The sequence below is a fragment of the Cyprinus carpio genome, chromosome A20 (genome assembly GCF_018340385.1).
Source record: "Cyprinus carpio isolate SPL01 chromosome A20, ASM1834038v1, whole genome shotgun sequence".
Classification (NCBI taxonomy): domain Eukaryota; kingdom Metazoa; phylum Chordata; class Actinopteri; order Cypriniformes; family Cyprinidae; genus Cyprinus; species Cyprinus carpio.
In genome coordinates, this window is record NC_056591.1 from 4,011,082 (window position 1) to 4,027,856 (window position 16,775).

The 16,775-nt window shown below is 38.7% G+C and overlaps 3 protein-coding genes across 3 annotated transcripts; 2 read left to right on the forward strand and 1 right to left on the reverse strand.

Annotated features, from left to right (window-relative positions):
* Positions 1 to 2,789: 2,789 nt before the first annotated feature.
* Positions 2,790 to 5,492, reverse strand: LOC109057182 (exocyst complex component 8-like). Its single transcript, XM_042777397.1, has one exon. It carries the CDS (start codon positions 5,333 to 5,335, stop codon positions 3,281 to 3,283), a length of 2,055 nt encoding a protein of 684 aa, XP_042633331.1. The 5' UTR covers positions 5,336 to 5,492; the 3' UTR covers positions 2,790 to 3,280.
* Positions 5,493 to 6,530: 1,038 nt separating this feature from the next.
* On the forward strand, positions 6,531 to 12,124 carry LOC109057184 (DNA-dependent metalloprotease SPRTN-like). The gene is made up of 5 exons (XM_042777398.1): positions 6,531 to 6,853; positions 6,930 to 7,029; positions 7,976 to 8,104; positions 8,478 to 8,769; positions 9,952 to 12,124. Exons 1-5 carry the CDS (start codon positions 6,543 to 6,545, stop codon positions 11,016 to 11,018), a joined length of 1,899 nt encoding a protein of 632 aa, XP_042633332.1. The 5' UTR covers positions 6,531 to 6,542; the 3' UTR covers positions 11,019 to 12,124.
* A 2,170-nt stretch (positions 12,125 to 14,294) lies between these two features.
* Positions 14,295 to 16,766, forward strand: LOC109057177 (protein FAM89A-like). The gene is made up of 2 exons (XM_019074386.2): positions 14,295 to 14,720; positions 15,987 to 16,766. Exons 1-2 carry the CDS (start codon positions 14,469 to 14,471, stop codon positions 16,260 to 16,262), a joined length of 528 nt encoding a protein of 175 aa, XP_018929931.1. The 5' UTR covers positions 14,295 to 14,468; the 3' UTR covers positions 16,263 to 16,766.
* The last annotated feature ends 9 nt before the right edge of the window (positions 16,767 to 16,775 follow it).

Here is a 16,775-nt window from a genome sequence, read left to right on the forward strand (position 1 = left end):
GAACGCCTGTGGGCGTTGTAGTCACTAGGCCGATACCCCACGCTTCAGTGGACCTCTTAAAACTACAACTCCCTCAATTCCGCTAATTAAATGCGGCGAGAAGAATTTGCAAAATAGTCCCGTATTCAAGGGTCAAGGTTTTGGGGGGGCTAATTTGCAATTTAAAGAAGCCCCTGTGTAAACAACCGTCAAAGGAGGACAGGCGTTGTAATTGTGAAGGCATCCGTGAGAGCTGACCAGTAGCCTGTTTCTGTGAATAGCCGTAAATAATGAGGGAAAGGAATTTTTCACTGTGAGCATCGGCCTGCTTAAAGTCCATCCTGCCCACACAGTCTAATTACAGCACATTAATGTGCATTAATGAGTTAATGAGCACACACACAAGCACACATACATCATGACTCATAACGAAAACCATTACCAGTCAATAGATAACATGTGCTGTGGTGGAATAATGGTGATGTATGGTTATATCATCTCATGCACTCACAAATAGTATAATTTTGAAAGTTTTAGGTCCCATTTTCCATTTCATTTGAATAATATATATATATATATATATATATATATATATATATATATATGAAAAACTTGAAAACTTTTGGGATTTGAAGATCAAGGTAAATTGTACTTAAATTGTGTTCCGGGAAACATACAAGTATCTTCTGTTGCTTACGAAGGGCAGAACTAAATGGAAAAAATATTTCAACAAAATAAGAAAAATTTGGCCATCTTCATCGTGTTCAAATGTTTTCACCCCCAGCTCTTAATGCATCTTGTTTCCTTCTGGAGCATCAGTGAATGTTTGAACCTTTTTTAATAGTTGTGTTTGAGTACCTCAATTGTCCTCAGTGTGAAAAGATTTATCTCAAAATCATACAGTCACTGCTGGAAAGGGTTCAAATATGCAAAGATGCTGGAAAACTGAAGAATATGCAGGACCTTAATGATTTTTCTGAAGAACAGTTCTCAGTTTAACTGTTCAGAACAAACAAGGGACTCATGCACAACCATCACAAAACAGAAAGACAGTCGTGGATCATCAGGTAACCACACACAGTATTAAGAACCAAGGGTTCCCAAACTTTTGACTGGGGTTATTTTAATAATTTCAGCATTTTTTTTGTCTTGTGGACTAAATGTAAACATCTTTTATGTACAATATCTTACTCAGGACAGTAGTCTAAATAAAAAATAACATGCATTTAGTATGATCTCTCTTATTGTTTGAAAATTATTCACATTTTCACAGATTCTGCAAGGGGTGCCCAAACTTTTGAGCCCCACTGTGTGTGTGTGTATATATGTATATATGTATATATATATATATATATACATACATATATATATATATATATATATATATACATACACACACACACACACACACACACACACACACACATATACAGAAAATAAATGAGAGAAATTTTGGAAAAAGGAAAGAAAACTTTTGTGCAATTGTGTTTCAAATATTTATTTGACATTGGGGAATCAGGGGTGAGAAGGCACGTGCTATTGTGCTTTCTCACATGGCTGTCGTGTTGTTCAGAGGCGAGAGACTGATCCAAGAGATTAGGCTGGGGGTCTGCCAAGAGAAAATGAACTCCTGTCATAACCCACAGGGTGACGCAGACCTAGAATACTGAAAAACCAGCATCCGTGTTGTGTGTGTGTCATTGCAAACCAGACTGCATCAAAGAATGAAATTAGATTTTCTTGCATGCATTAATACATGCGTTAAAGTTCTTGTTTAAAAATGGATTTAGAAGTTAATTTAATAGCTTTATTTAAGTCTCAAGAATAGTGCCAACACCTCAAAACTTTTCCTGATATTATTAAAAAGTTTAATTGAAAGTTTTCTGTGTATTATGTGCCGGAAGGGTTAAAACAACAAAAATACAATACAAAAAGACCTTGTGAATATTTGATCAAGGATATGAAGTCTGGCAGAGAACAGAAACAGCAGTATCAAAGAGAGAGAGAGGGAGAAACAGATGAAAGGGGAATATTTTTAATAACTCTGGGTTATTGTCAAGACTCTTGGCTTTGCGATTTTTTAACAGAGCCTTACTTTTATTGAACAATTCCCTGTACACCAGGGGGCAGCACATTTAAAAGCTTTGACATCTGGAGCACAGGATCAAGAGAATAAAGCATATTCATGTTAGTGAGTTTAATGCATCTTGCTTTTATATTATAAATAAACCGTGTTTACTAGTTTGTGTACAAAAATACACTCAAAAGAAAGCAGTATAAACACAAGTTTTTTCGTCTTTACATCCGTCTTTTTGTTTGATTGAAATGATAAATGAAATGCAATTCTTTACGTTTAGAAGGGCAATATTAATTTCTATATAGTTTAATAATATAGTTCATTATAAATGACTAAAGAACCAACAGCTGATCTCTCTACAAAGCACAATTAAAACAATATTATGAAATTTAAGTGTTATACAGTTGCGATTTGGTTTGATATAGAGCCACAGAACGAAAAATAAAAGGTAATTGACCATTTTTAAAACACACAATTCTGACTTTCCTTATCACACTTCTGAGAAAAAGTCCATATTTCGAGATATAAACTCAGAATTGTGAGATATTAATTTGCACTTTCAATTATAAGTTTATAAGCAATTCTGAGGAGTTTGAATTGTAAAATATAATATATAAACTCACAATTGCAAAAAAAACAAAAAAACAATTGAGATAAAAAGTCACAGTTGGTCACAAAACGTTTTTTACATGTAAATATCATACCTCCAAATTCTGACTAAAATGAAAAAAGTCTGAATTGCAAGATATAAACCCAGAAAAACAGTCAGAATTGTGAGATAAAAAGCCGCAGTTACCTTTTTGTTTTTATTCTGTAGCAGACATAGGCTTCCAAAGTTGGACTTAAAGGACACGAACATAACATTGAAAATTCTGCCATTTATTCACCCTCATTCTGTTTCAAAGCCATAGGCTGTATTTTGAAGACTAATTTTTCAATTGTGCTTTTTTGCCATTTTTTGAAGCTTGACACCCATTTGAAAATTTTGAAAAACATTAAAAATGATCCTTTTGAGTTCTATGTACAACAACATAAAGGTTTGACATGAATGCGAGTATAAAATGACAGAATTTCTATTTTCAGTGAACTATTTCTTTAAAGAGTGTGCGAGGTTTCGGAGTGCATCACAAGACCAAAAATGAGTCATTTGAGTGCAATGTAGTGAAATCTATTGAGACTTGGAGACCTAAAGTGCATTAGCAGTCTCATTCATTCACGTCTCTATTAAACAACGGACATGGTGCTGTCGGGGTTGACCCTGACAGACCGAGAGCTCTTCCTCAGATCCTGGAGCTGTTTGGCTGGTTTCCCGACTCCCTCCTCAAACCTCTTCTCCACGACTGGAAGCACCGTCTCATGCAGGAACGACGCGTTCTGCAGAATAAAGGCCTTTTTCTCTGCCTCCTGCTCGCAGCGCAGGCTGTAGTCCACATGCTGCACCGCCACCAGTATGATCTCCCGCAGGCTCTCCAGAAACACCATGTGCAGCTCGGGGAAGTACAGCTTCAGCCCTTCCTCCAGGAAGGCCATCATCTGCTTGGTGAAGGCCACGATGGTGTAGCTCAGGTTGACCCAGCAGTCTTCTCCCGTATACTGGTCGAAACTGCCGATCCCGCAGCTTCGCATTTCATCCTTGAGTTTGGCCAGAGCTTCAGGAGTCATCAGGTTCATCCTACGCCACATCTCCTCAGAGTTACGATGCTTCGTTGCTTCTATGATGATGTCCTTCTGGCTTTGGAGAGCCGCCCTGATGTCTTTCACGAGTAACGATTGTAAAATGAAGGTCAGATCCAAGCCGATCTCGCTCAGCTGCATGCAGTGCTCGCTGGCGAACTTCACGCATTCTGCAGCGGTGGACAAGCTTTCTTTGCTGTCAAACACCTGATTGCTGAAGGCATCTACGAACATCTTCATCACCGAACGAGACCAGACCACGAAGGCGGAGTAGCAGCCAGTGTTGCCTGCGAAATCCGTCTCAAACTCCCTGGCGGTTTCAAGCATGCTCGTGAAGAAGATGTTACAGAGCTTTTGGATGTAAAGCAGCGTGGCGCCCTCGATGCGAAGCTGCCGGATGGCGGTTTGGACGGCCGGGCTCTGTTTTTTCAAAAACAGCTCACAGGCCTTCGTGGACTGTCCCAGGCGAACGAGTTGAGAGACGGCGCGCCGCGTGGCTTTCGGTCCTCCACGGAGCGAGCGATCCGGCGAGAGCTCGAACACCAGGACCTCGGTCAGCTGTCGAACACGCTCGTCCACCTTCCCCCTCAGCTCCTTCACCCGTGGACTCACTGGTTGCTCCTTCAGATATTCGTTTAGTTTATCCAGAAGATCAACGGCACCCTCAAAGTCTCTCTGAGCGATGCACACGTCAAGGTCTTCTGGAAGCTCCCGGATCCATTCGGGACTGAGATCCACCAGTTCCTCTGAACCCAGAGGCTCGTCCTCGTCAAACGGGTTTGTGGAGACTTCCTGTCTGACCGGCGACGTCGGAACTTCCTCTTCCTTTATGTTTTTGTCTTTCGCCACTTTGTTTTTCTTCGTTTCCTCCAGAATCTCCAGCCACTCTTTCTTGATCTTGCTGTTCTCGGCTTTGAAGATGCGGCTCTCGGGGAACCTGAGGATTTTGAACATGTCTTTCATCGGAGGGTTGTCTTTTACGTTCACGACCGCAAAGCTTTCTAGATCATACAAGGCATCGTATTTGTATTTCACGGCTCCGCGTCTGTTGGCCAGCCAGGTTGCGATGAGCAGGCAATCGTTCATCAGAAACGCGTGAACCTTTTGGATCTGTGACATGTTGTCCGCGTCATACTCCAAAAGATCACCGTTATAGACCAGATATCTGCCTGGGGTTTCCATGATGTTCTTGCATCCCTCCACTTTTTCCAAAAGTGTGGTTAGGGTTCTTTGTTTAACCTCTTCAGTCTCCTTTGGGAAGGCTGCGAGCATCTCTTTGGCTGCTTGGTCTTTATCTGTGGACAGGAGAGACTGTGTGATGCTCTCCATGATGCTCTTCTGCTCAGTGAGAATGTGGCTCAGCTGATACATCTCACTTTCCAAGTAAGAAATCTCCTTGGCTGTCTCAATAAACTGCCTGTAGTTTTTATAAACGTTTTTCTTCAGGTTTTGCGCGGTTTCGTCGGCGAGTGTTTGTACTTTCTGTCGGTGTTCTTGTAGATCCCGGTCCCCGTCCGACTGCTGCGAGAGCTGCTTCACGTACGACTGAGGGTCGAAATTAGGGGATTCCAGCAACTTGCGCAAACGATTTCCAGTCTCTGCCATTGTTTTCGATGTTACGGCGAAATAAAGTGTATGAATGAAACACAAATACGAGGATAAGTGCGTGAAAATCAGGCTGTCACTGCAGTTCAGCTGCAGAGCTGATCGCTTCCGCAACAGGGAACGCTCGTCACCTCCCCGTGACGTCACATCACGTGACAAGCGAACGTTTCAAAATACTGAACATAACAACAAAGAAAAGAAGAAAAAGATTCACTCACTTATAATATGTTTGATTAGTTTAATGTCGTTTGGTGTTGATGTCCATGTTAATATGCATAATATGTAAATAAATAAAAAGCTTGATTACCAAAAAAAAAAAATAATAATAATAATAAATCTGGTCAGTAAGTGTCAAATTTATGTATGTGTGTGTGTATATATATATATATATATATATATATATATATTAGATATATATATATATATATATAATATATATAACATTATACCCATTTAATTATACAGTAGTAGAACTGTACCACATGTTAACGTGTTATAAATGGAATAAAAGTAGATTTTCTTTATTTTATTTTTTACATATTTTGAAATATGTCATTATACCCATTTGAGTAAAACACCAAATTAAGCGACATCTTTTGGTTGGAATTGTTGAGAGTAAAATGAATGAATTACTTAAAGGGAATCTTTTTCACCATGTTGGTTATTAACCGATATTCGCTCCAATAATGAATGAATAATTAATCATCCAATTACAAATAATTAACACATGACGAATAAAATGACAAACAACAAATAAGTATACGATTTGTTGTTGTTGTTTGTGTGGATCTAACAACCCCGTGCAACTATTTTGATTGGCCAACATTTTACGTCTCCTCCCGCATTCCACGGGTTGTTATTTTTGTAGCACTGTTTTTACGGGTTGTTATTTTTGTAGCGCTGTTTTGATCTGTTTGCATATTGCAACATCCACGAGTCCCAAATGTTGCGCTGTTCGTGCATATAACATAACATTATAAAAACTAGGCTTAGAAATACATTTCCCAGCATTCCCAACACTGTGTGACTTTACGATTGGCCAACAATAGTTTTCCATAGGTCTCTGGTGGAAATAGGTTTCTTTCAAAAATTTGAGACATTAATCTCCGCGATAATCTATTAGGCGAGAGTTTCGTTGGTCGCGATTAATGGGTTTATGAGGAGTTCTTGCTCTTCCTCAAAAAGCAAACAGATAAAAAGCAGACGGATGATGGAGGATGAAGACTTTTTACTCGCTCTTCGTTTACAAGAGCAGTTTGATCAGGAGACCGCGACTGCCACGTGGACTGATGAAGACTATCCGTCCAGTAAAAAGCGCAAGATTGACTCGTCTGGGCTGACGGACGTGATGTCCTGCTCCCAGCCCGGTCCTGAGAGACCGCTGTCTGTCGTAGATGAGTCGTGGGAGGTGCTGGACCCCAGTCCGGACGTGAGGGCCATGTTCCTGCAGTTCAATGACCGCTTCTTCTGGGGCAAACTCAGCGGTGTGGAGGTCAAGTGGAGCCCACGGATGACCCTGTAAGATCCAGAGAGAGAGAGAGAGAGAGAGAGAGAGAGAGACCTTGTCCTAATGGTGTAATGTTTGACTCCTCAGGTGTGCTGGTGTGTGCTCTTATGAGGGAAGAGGAGGCTTGTGTTCTATTCGACTCAGTGAACCACTCCTGAAGCTCAGACCCCGCAAAGATCTTGTACAGGTTGGTTAAGCATGACTCTTGAAGTCAAAATAGAATCAAAACCAACACAAATATTTTAGTATAATTAAAAAAAAAAAGTCTCCCATCATGTTTTTATTTTTATTTTTATGAAATAAACAATTAGAATAAATTTTATTTTTATTTTATTTAATTAGAATATATATATTGCATATGATACATTTAGCTTTTGTGGAATGTTTATTTGTATATCTCTCAGTCATCTTTGTATTGCTCTGCATTATATGTTTTGCCCCCACAATAAAAACCACACTTATATTTGATTATAAAACTAAGAATTAATTATAATTTTACTAAGACACATTATTGGGAGATATAGAGTGTCAGACGATATTTACAGTATATGCATTTTATGCAAGTAGTCTGTTATAGTGTTGTAAAAATCTTATTGATTACATTACAAGTTATTGGATTTGCATCTTTTGGCCATATAAATATCTTCTGCATTAAATTGCATTTTTTTGGGCCTCTGATTAAAGGTGTTTTTCTCAGGGTATGAGTGCTGTATTCTCACTATATCATATTATATGGACCTTAAAAGTGTGTATTAAATATGATACAAAACATCAAACATAAAAGTGTGTATTAAATATGGTACAAAACCTCAAACCTATGCAACTGATTTGACTAAATTCTGAAGGTTCAATGAGCTGTAAGGGGTTTTTATTTCATATGTCAGGCTTTACAGGGTTAATACATGTTTTGGTCTTATTGTGCACAATTCAACACTACAACTGATCCTAAATCATTTAATCTATCATTAAAGTGTAGTAACATGTTCCATCTCTTAAACATCTTTTTCCTTTCTGCTCTATGTGAGAAAAAAATTCAAATTCTCACAAACTTTTATTGTGTTTTTCAATTTCTTTCAGATAATGTGCCCGCAATGTATTTCTTGATGGGTTACTGTTAGTGTTTCTTTCCACAGACTCTTCTTCATGAGATGATTCATGCTCTTCTCTTCGTGACTCAAAACAACAGAGATCGAGATGGCCATGGTCCAGAGTTCTGCAAACACATGAACAGAATCAACCAAGCAAGCGGCACTAACATCACTGTAAGAGGCATTTCTGATATTAAACAATATCACGTTTAATGTCACCGTTTCCGGGATCTAAATGCGCTATCATATCCCAAAAGCAAACAACAAATGGTGTTAATATTTACTAACAGTGTGCTGAAGTACCACTGAAAACTCATGATCCTAACCTTTATTTCCATAAAGTCTGGGACACTTTAAACCTGAAGACTGTAGTGTGCACCGTGAGTTTTTAAAAGCTTAGTTTAACGATGTGCTATAAATAAATGGTGATCGTAAACGGCTGCTGAGAGAGTGTTCTGTACATCATGACTTCAGAAGTGGTTAGTGTTTAAGCTCAAGAATATTAATGACACCAGTCTCTGTGTGTAATATCTTCCTCTTCTCACAGATATATCACTCCTTCCACGATGAGGTGGACGTGTACAGGCAGCACTGGTGGCGCTGTAACGGACCCTGTCAGAATCACAGACCATTCTTTGGATACGTAAAGCGTGCGATGAACAGGCCTCCCTCGGCAAGAGACCCCTGGTGGGCTGGGCACCAAAGGACCTGCGGTGGAACATACACCAAAATCAAAGAGCCAGAGAATTATGGGAAAACAGGCAAAAATGATCAAAAGAAAGACAAGAAATCTTCCGATAAGACCTTCAAGAATTCGAAGCCTCCAAGCAGCACAACAGGTGATCCAGTCAACATTCCCACATCATCTCTTTTCCCACCAGTGTTTTTAAAAACATTGCCAGCATTTTTTATCATTTTCACAAAATTCAATTTCGAATTCGATATTTTGTTGCAGTGGTGAGGTGATCTGAACATGCAATATGTCAAAGGAAAGAACAGAGCCTCTGCTTTTAAACCAAAAATAGCAACATTTTGAACAAAAAGCTGAGAAAATTGCGTTTTGTCAAAGACTTCATCTGGATCAGATTCAGATCGATGATCAAAACATAGATGGAGTAGATCGAGTCAATCAACACATTTAATGCTTGCGCAGTCCTGTACCACTTCCTGAGTTAACATTTCATACGGCAGTTTTGATTCATATGCTGTTTAATGCTTGATCGCGTTATTTTACGTACGCAATCCCTTGTGTCTGCTTCTTCGCCGTATTTTTAACTAGAGATTTAACACACTTTCAGAAAAAGATTTAATAGCGCCACCTACTGTATAACAGCGAAAACATGGAAGACCGTCAAATTAAAAAAATCGTCAATGGCAGGGAAGCGTCGTCTCATAAATGACGGCAGATTTTGTCAATGGCAGGGAAAGAGTTAAACAGTGTATAAACTTTCCTAAAAAATTTACATTAAAAATATTAAAAAAAAAAACTAAAAATCTAAAAGTAATAACTTCAATAAACAGACATTCTGTTCAAATACATTTTACTGTGCTGTTTGGCATTCTGTGGCAACAAATCTGTGCAAAAAATGAAACCATTAAACTAAACTTAATCAGTAAAAAAAACATACATCACAACAAATAAATACTGTAATGCTTAAAAATCTTATAATTTGCCACGCATTGTTGATCAGTGGCTGAAATACATTTTACTTCTGAAGTTGTTGCAGAGGTCAGGTTTTGCAGGTGGCAGCTCTTGGAAAATCCAGAGTTTACAAGTAGTAATTACGGGTTGTACAAAGGCGTGAACGCACCTTAAGGTTTCATGAACACAAACCCTGTCTGCCATTGGTCAGACAAACAGATAGTCCCACCCCAAACTAATTCCACTGGTTGAGCCAGTGTTGCAATATTAAGTTGCTCAAACAAACAAAGAGCAATGTTTTGATAGCCCCACACTGTACACTTTTCTGGACAATCAAACTTTAGCTTTATTTGACTGAACTATATGTATTGTGTTGCAGGCTCTGGCTCACAAGACATCAGAAATCTCATTCCATTCAGTGGGAGAGGGTTTATTCTTGGAGGTAACACACAGACTTCTGCAGACAAGCAGAGTCAGAGTCCTCCTAAAGCTCAACCCGAACCTCTCGCCTCTCCTCCTGACTCACCGCTTCTTCCAAGACTACAGCCCATCGAGGCAAACTCGAGTGCATCGACTGTTCCCCGCAGGAAGTCTGTTAGTAACACTAATGCCTTCACCAACGTCAATGGCTCACCGGTGAGAATTGCCAAAGTCAATGGCTTAAGAGGCAAACAGAGGTCAGTACGAGATCTCTTCCAGGCCATAGTCCTCAAATCTCCAGAGAGAGCAGCCAGTGCGGCTGGTTCCTCCAAGCCTGCCACTGATGCCTCAACAGCAAACCCTGCTAAAAGCAATGGACCATCTTCATCTAGTGCCTTAGACGGGCAAACTAGCCTGATCAATAACCATCTTTCATACAGTGCCACAGTGCCAAAGCATGACTCAACAGAGTCGCATCTCTCCAAATATTTTGGAAAAAGTGCTCAAAGTTCGAAATTCCAAGATTCAAAGTCGAAAACCTTTGGAAGCCCCCAAAAGTCTGAAACTGGCACATCGGCTAACTTTTCTAAGCTCTTCGGAAGTAACCAAAAACCAGGATCAGATGCTACAAGCTCAGGATTCCGAATCACTGGCAGTCCCCAAAGTTCCCGTACTTCCACAACTACTTCAGAGTCCAGTTCTAAGCACTTTGGAGGCTCCGAAAAGCCTGAATCCAACTTTCCAAGCCCTAGAAGCTTTGGCAGCCAAACATCAGGAACGACGCCTTCAGGAGCCAAGAAGAGATCATGGGAAGAGCATAAATCTGAACATATCTTTGATTACTTCCAGCGGACAAATGACAAGTCCGCCACATCCACAGTGCAGTCCACAGACACGGTTCTGCCTGCAGTCAGGGATCAGCAAGCAAACAGTCCCCCGATCCAGAACACCGTCCACTGCCCCGTGTGCCACAGCAAAGTACCCGAGTCCACAATTAACGAGCATCTGGATTCCTGTCTGTCATAGCCACTGAAAGGAAGTACAGGCCATAGGGCTTTAGTAAAGCTAGGAGAGGTGTTTACTATATCTCAGGTATAGCTTCGAATAGAAAGCTAAAATATTATTTTATGTCATAGTAGTGAGATATTTTAATTCCAATGCAATAGCTATAAGCGCTAGTTCTTAAAATAAATGTTTATGTCATTGGTAGCACAATACCCTTAAAAGCGTGCCACATTTCCTTTTGTACTTTTGTGCAGTTACTGACTTATTCTACCTCAGTTTTGTAAACGAGAGCATTTGCATCATGGGAAAAATGTGTGATTGACAGCTTAAAGAGGCGTCACTCACTGTCCTTGATGCCCGTGGTTCATGTACTGAATTTCTCATGCGTTTGGCTGTCCGCTGCTGGATTTAGATGTGCGTAGCTTTCTGCCGGATCAGGCTTTGCAAGGTTGCTTACATCTCTGTGTCATCAATAACAGCTCTTTCAGGTTGGCCATGATTGGGGGCGGAGCTTGTGCCACCTTCTGCATAATAATTTCACATCTACTTTGTGCCCTCGAGGGATGCGCACGTTCAAAAACTAACCCCACCCAGAAGTGAACATTGGGTGTGCAGGTTAAAACCTCCCGATGTGATCATAGTCACGAGTATTGTTGTGTTTCAGATCCAGCGACCCACCTTAGAAGGAAACAATGCCTGGTGAGGAGTTCACGCTGCTCAGGTTACCCTAGAACACGCAGATGTTGCTTTTGGCGTGGTTCACTTATAGGCCCGTTAGCGTAACATTGATTTGTTAGTGTTTGAGATGCTGCAGGCGTCGGTGATGTCATTCGTTATGTATGCATGCCGTTTTAACATGCACTACAGGTTCTCGAGGCAAGCCGTGCTGTTAATGCATCATTCTCTGTTAGGAGTGAAACTTTGCACAGTTTATTGTTGGCCAATTTAGGGCAAAACTTTTTTGTTTTATATTGACATTCTGTTTTAAGTTAAAAGTGAGAATTTTATTAAGTGGTTATTAATGTTTGTATATTTTAAGTGGATTTTACTATCATGTTTTAAAACCTCAAAATTGTGCCTGATTTATTTTTGCCTGTAAACTGTTGAAATAAATGTTCTATTAAGTATCTCGGTAGCCCTTTGTCTTTGTGAAACACTCTTTTGTTTACATGTTTTAATTGAGTTTTACATGGATAATTCTGAAACCTTTTAAACTCTGTAACATTTTTAAAATGAATATGCTAGTTCGTAATTTTAAGAAAGTATTGTTACAGAATAAAGTAGACTTAGGGGCCGTTCACACAAAATGTGTGTCGAAAGTTTGGAAGGAACTTAATGTTCATATTGAAAGATTTGAACATGCCTATGATGCCCAAAATGTTTCGAATCATTTGTCTCTTGAGGAAGTTTAATTAATTTTAATTTGAGTACCGTATTTTTAAAATGCCGTGTCATGCTTGAGATGCTGCAAAAAGAACAATAGAAAAGTGAAGTGCAGTGCAGTAAACTGAAAAAAATAAAAATGCAAAAGATGTTTTTTTTTTAAGTTGAACTTCTTTTACCTTGAGCGCTGCGTTGTTGTTGTTTTTTTAAAACTGTGCAAGATACCACGAAAGACTTGAGAGACAAACACGTCCATCTAGCATGTGTTGACATAGAAAAACTATGGAAAAGCAGGATTGAAATAAGATTTCAAGATTTTAAAGATTAAGCACTGATTGATTTGTGTCATTTTATCACACAGGATTGAATGTTTTAGACTGACAAACCAACTATTACCACAAAAAATTGCAAATGGATGGCTGTGCTGTTATTTTTCCATCAAAAAAAAGACATAAGAGCCCGTAAAAAGTGAATTGTTTGGGTCTACATTGTTTTTTTTTGTTGTTGTTGTTTTTTAACATGACACAATGTCCTCATGGTCTTCATGGTTTTTCTCAAGAGTCTCCAACACAGATAACCGTTTCGACCATATTGTGGATTTCATTATTTTGTGATCATTTTGTGCATGTAGTTCATTGGTTGGTAAAGCAGGCCGTGAAGTTTAGCAGCTTTGTCTTTGTGTGTGCACATGCTGGTTTTGTAATGGCCTCATGTCAGTGCTTTGTGTCCAGATGCAGCTGGGTGTGTTGTGTCAGAGGGGCGGGGCGGGGGCTGCTCGTGGTCACCATCTGCCCGCTGCTGACACCTTTGTCCCGTGTGGGGATTGACCTCACCCTGAGTCAATTCATCTGACCATATCCTGCCAATGTGCTCTTCAAGCCAAGGATTGATCTGGATTTAACCCAGTAATCAAAATACCAGTGCTAAATTACAATATAACAACATAGATGCAACACATTTGTATTTATATAAGTATGTACATGTTTTTTAACACTTCTTGAAGTGAATATATTTTAAGTATATGTTTATATACAAATATACTTAAAATATACACATATTTTTTAGAATTTTTGAGAGCAGATTGCAATTTTTTTTTATTTAATCTATTTTAATTAATCTTTTATGTTATATATTTTACTTTTTATTTTATTATAATTTAGTTTTTCTTAAAATTATTATTTTTTTAAACAGGTCAGTGCCAAAACCAAATTATATTTTGTACATTTAAATAATGAATATAATAAGTATTCATTTTTTAATTTTTGAGTACAGATTACGAAATCTGATTACAAATTGGGCTTTTTTTTTATTTATTTTAACAACATTTATTTACACATTTTTTTTCTTTTTCTAAAATTGTGTTTTGTTTTGTTTTTAAACAGGTCAGTAGTAAATCCAAATATTATAAATGTGATGAAAATGTAGGTTATCACACAAGAACTTTGTGCTTTGATCAGATTAAATTTTGATTCAAATATTTTAAGTGTGTTGTTTTTCTTAAAATCAAATGTTTTTTGTTTGTTTGTTTCCAAAGAGGTCAGCAGCAAATCCAAATAATATTATGTATATTTTTAAAATAATAATAAATAAAACTGAGAACAGATTGCAAATCTTTGGCCTTTTATTTATGTTTTCATTCATTGCCTTATGTTTTATTTTATTTACTTATTCACTTTGATTATTTTTTAAATTTTATTATTATTTATTTTTTCCTAAAATTACTTCTTTTCTTTTTTTTCAAACAGGTCAGTAGCAAGTCCAAATAATGTAACACGTGATGAAAATGTAGGTTACCAGACAATAGCTCTGGCTGCGCTTTGATCGGAAGAAAAGATTAATCCTGAACTTAATTCTCATTAATATTCATGACCTCGCTGTCCGTCATTGGCGGCCACGCCCAGTCTGTTCTGGGTCTTTAAATCGACAGGAAGTGCGAGTTGCAGCCTTACACAGATTATAGTGCTGTTCGGAGTAGTGGCTGGTACATGGATTTTTCGACATCAGGGTGTAAAGGTCTTTAAGAACATTATCACATGCCGTTGCTGTACACTCGTCTGTGAGCAGAGCGTGTTATTTGTGAATGCTAGTATGAATGGTAAGACTGGGAATGGAGCAGCGGGGGGTGTGCTGGCCTGTATTGAGGGTCTTCCGCCGCTGCCCAAGAGCCTGAGCGGACTGCTCAACTCCAGCGGCGGCTCGTGGAGAGAGATGGAGAGGATGTATGTGAAGAAGACCATGATTCAGGACGACTTGAGCCGAGGAAGGAATAACACAGACAATCTGCTGGCGAATAAACCAGCAAACCTGGATGCCGCCCTTGCTTTGCTCAGAAAAGAGATGGTAAGGGTACAGAATAGTAAGCAACAGCTGTTCTCCAGACCAAAGGCGTTCATTTAACTTGTCAGTGTCTGTGTTTTAAAGCCTAGTAGTGACCTTCCTATCTAGTCAACATCTTTGGACAGCGTAGTCACGATTAGAACTTTTTTGGGACGCGAATCGATTCGAAAGTTCGGAAGAAACTTGGCGGTCATATGAAAAGAATGGAACGCCCCTTTGATGCCCAGATTGACCGATTCGAATGTTCGCCACTAGTCTGTGATGATCGCTTCGAATAATTTGAACGTGACTGTTCCTGGAAAATGTTTGATTTAATTTTTTTATTAATCGTGATTCCCAGCGATATTCGATTTGTATGTTCTGATTGTGCTTGGGATGCCCTATTATTATTATTATTATTAATATTATTATTTGAACACCCCTTTGATTCCCATTAGAATGTTCCTATTGCGCTTAAGTGATGAACAAATATCTGATGCCCAAAATGTCCGATTCAACTGTTTTCAATGTACTTGTGATGCCCAAAATGCTAGTTTTGTGATGCACAAAATGTTCACTAAAGATTTTTTTGAAACACTAAAGTGTTTAATGTGTGTGTTTTAACACTCCTTCAGTCCCTGAGTAGAACAATGTTCGATTCGTTATTTTTTTGTTCAGTCCCACCTGTGATGAACAAAATTGTTAGTTTCGTACAGTCGTAACCTAAAAAAATCTTCGTTTTGAATGTTTTGAAAGTGAACCTGATCTTCAAACTTTAGTTTTTATTTGAATTTTTGAAACGCTTCCGATTCTCAACAGTGTTCGATTCAAATGTTCCGACTTTGCGCATGATGAACAAAAAATGTTCGATTCCTGTGTTCGGTTCGCACATTCGAAACCTGCCTGCGATGGCCACAGATGATCGCTTCAGATGTTTTGAAGGTGATCGTGATCCGCAAAAATATTCGAATTTGAGTGTTCGGTTTATATCTTATCTGTGATGCTCATAAATGCTCAGCTTAAACATTTAAAAACAACAGATTCTGTTTGAATCTATTTTTGAGTATATTTGTGCATGAACCATCACTGGGAAAGGATCAAATCATTTCAATATCAGAACAAAGCTAAACCTAAACAACATAAGGTTTGGAATGCAAACACAAAATATACATTATTTGACTGAATACCACAGATTGATTTCAAAGTAAATGTTTTGGGTTCTTTGTTCTAGTGTGCAGTGAGTTGTCCCTCTGATGTTTCCATAAGCACTCATTAGGTTTGTTTGCACAGGTGGGTTTGCGGCAGCAGGACATGTCCCTGCTCTGTCAGCTCTGGTCCCTTCACGAGTCCATACAGGAGTACAAGGGCAGCTGTCAGGACCTCTCCGCTGTATCCAGTGCGGATGGACCCTACGGGATGGAGAACGGTTATTTTGATGAAGATGAGGAATATTATACTGAGTCCGGTATGACGCCAGCCGAAACGCCAGATGGAAACGATACATCTCCTAAAAACGGGACATCCAAAGACAGCTGGATACACGACTCATTCCATATCACAATCTAAAACACTTGACTTTTATTCTTTAATGAAAACAAACTGTGCCATAATTTAGTTTGCTGGCATTTTTTAGTTTTACAGCAGACTCTTTCTATAGTAAATATAATTGAGAATTATTATTTATTGTATAATATGCTACATACAGTAGTATCCCCCCCCTGAATTAATCAACATTGGAAATCTTTTTTTTATAAGGGGAGAAGCATATCATTTCATAATGATGTTTGCAGTAAATCATGTTAAACTTGTGTTGATGAATTTATAGACATTGGTTTGATGCTAAAAAGTCTTATTTCTCTTTGAGCAATCGCTCGCTGGGTGCTTGCAGAAGACAGGGTTTTGTTTTTACTGAAAATATGAATTCTGAATATGCTGGAAATGCTACCTATTCTTTGCTGAAATGTAATCCAGGGTATAACCAGCACAAAGAGCTTGAAACAGCATCACCAAAACAAAACGCAACTCACCATGACCATGCTTTATCTATAAGTAAATCGATAACCAGCTCCATAGCATTTC

What these genes read in the sequence shown, in the direction of transcription:
- LOC109057182 (XM_042777397.1), bottom strand. Translation starts at nt 5,335, where the DNA reads ATGGCAGAGACTGGAAATCGTTTGCGCAAGTTGCTGGAATCCCCTAAT.
- LOC109057184 (XM_042777398.1), top strand. Translation starts at nt 6,543, where the DNA reads ATGATGGAGGATGAAGACTTTTTACTCGCTCTTCGTTTACAAGAGCAG. An exon ending in CAAGCGGCACTAACATCACT is followed by an intron (nt 8,105 to 8,477) that starts GTAAGAGGCATT and finishes CTCTTCTCACAG; the next exon opens with ATATATCACTCCTTCCACGA. An exon ending in GCCTCCAAGCAGCACAACAG is followed by an intron (nt 8,770 to 9,951) that starts GTGATCCAGTCA and finishes ATTGTGTTGCAG; the next exon opens with GCTCTGGCTCACAAGACATC.
- LOC109057177 (XM_019074386.2), top strand. Translation starts at nt 14,469, where the DNA reads ATGAATGGTAAGACTGGGAATGGAGCAGCGGGGGGTGTGCTGGCCTGT. An exon ending in CTTTGCTCAGAAAAGAGATG is followed by an intron (nt 14,721 to 15,986) that starts GTAAGGGTACAG and finishes TTGTTTGCACAG; the next exon opens with GTGGGTTTGCGGCAGCAGGA.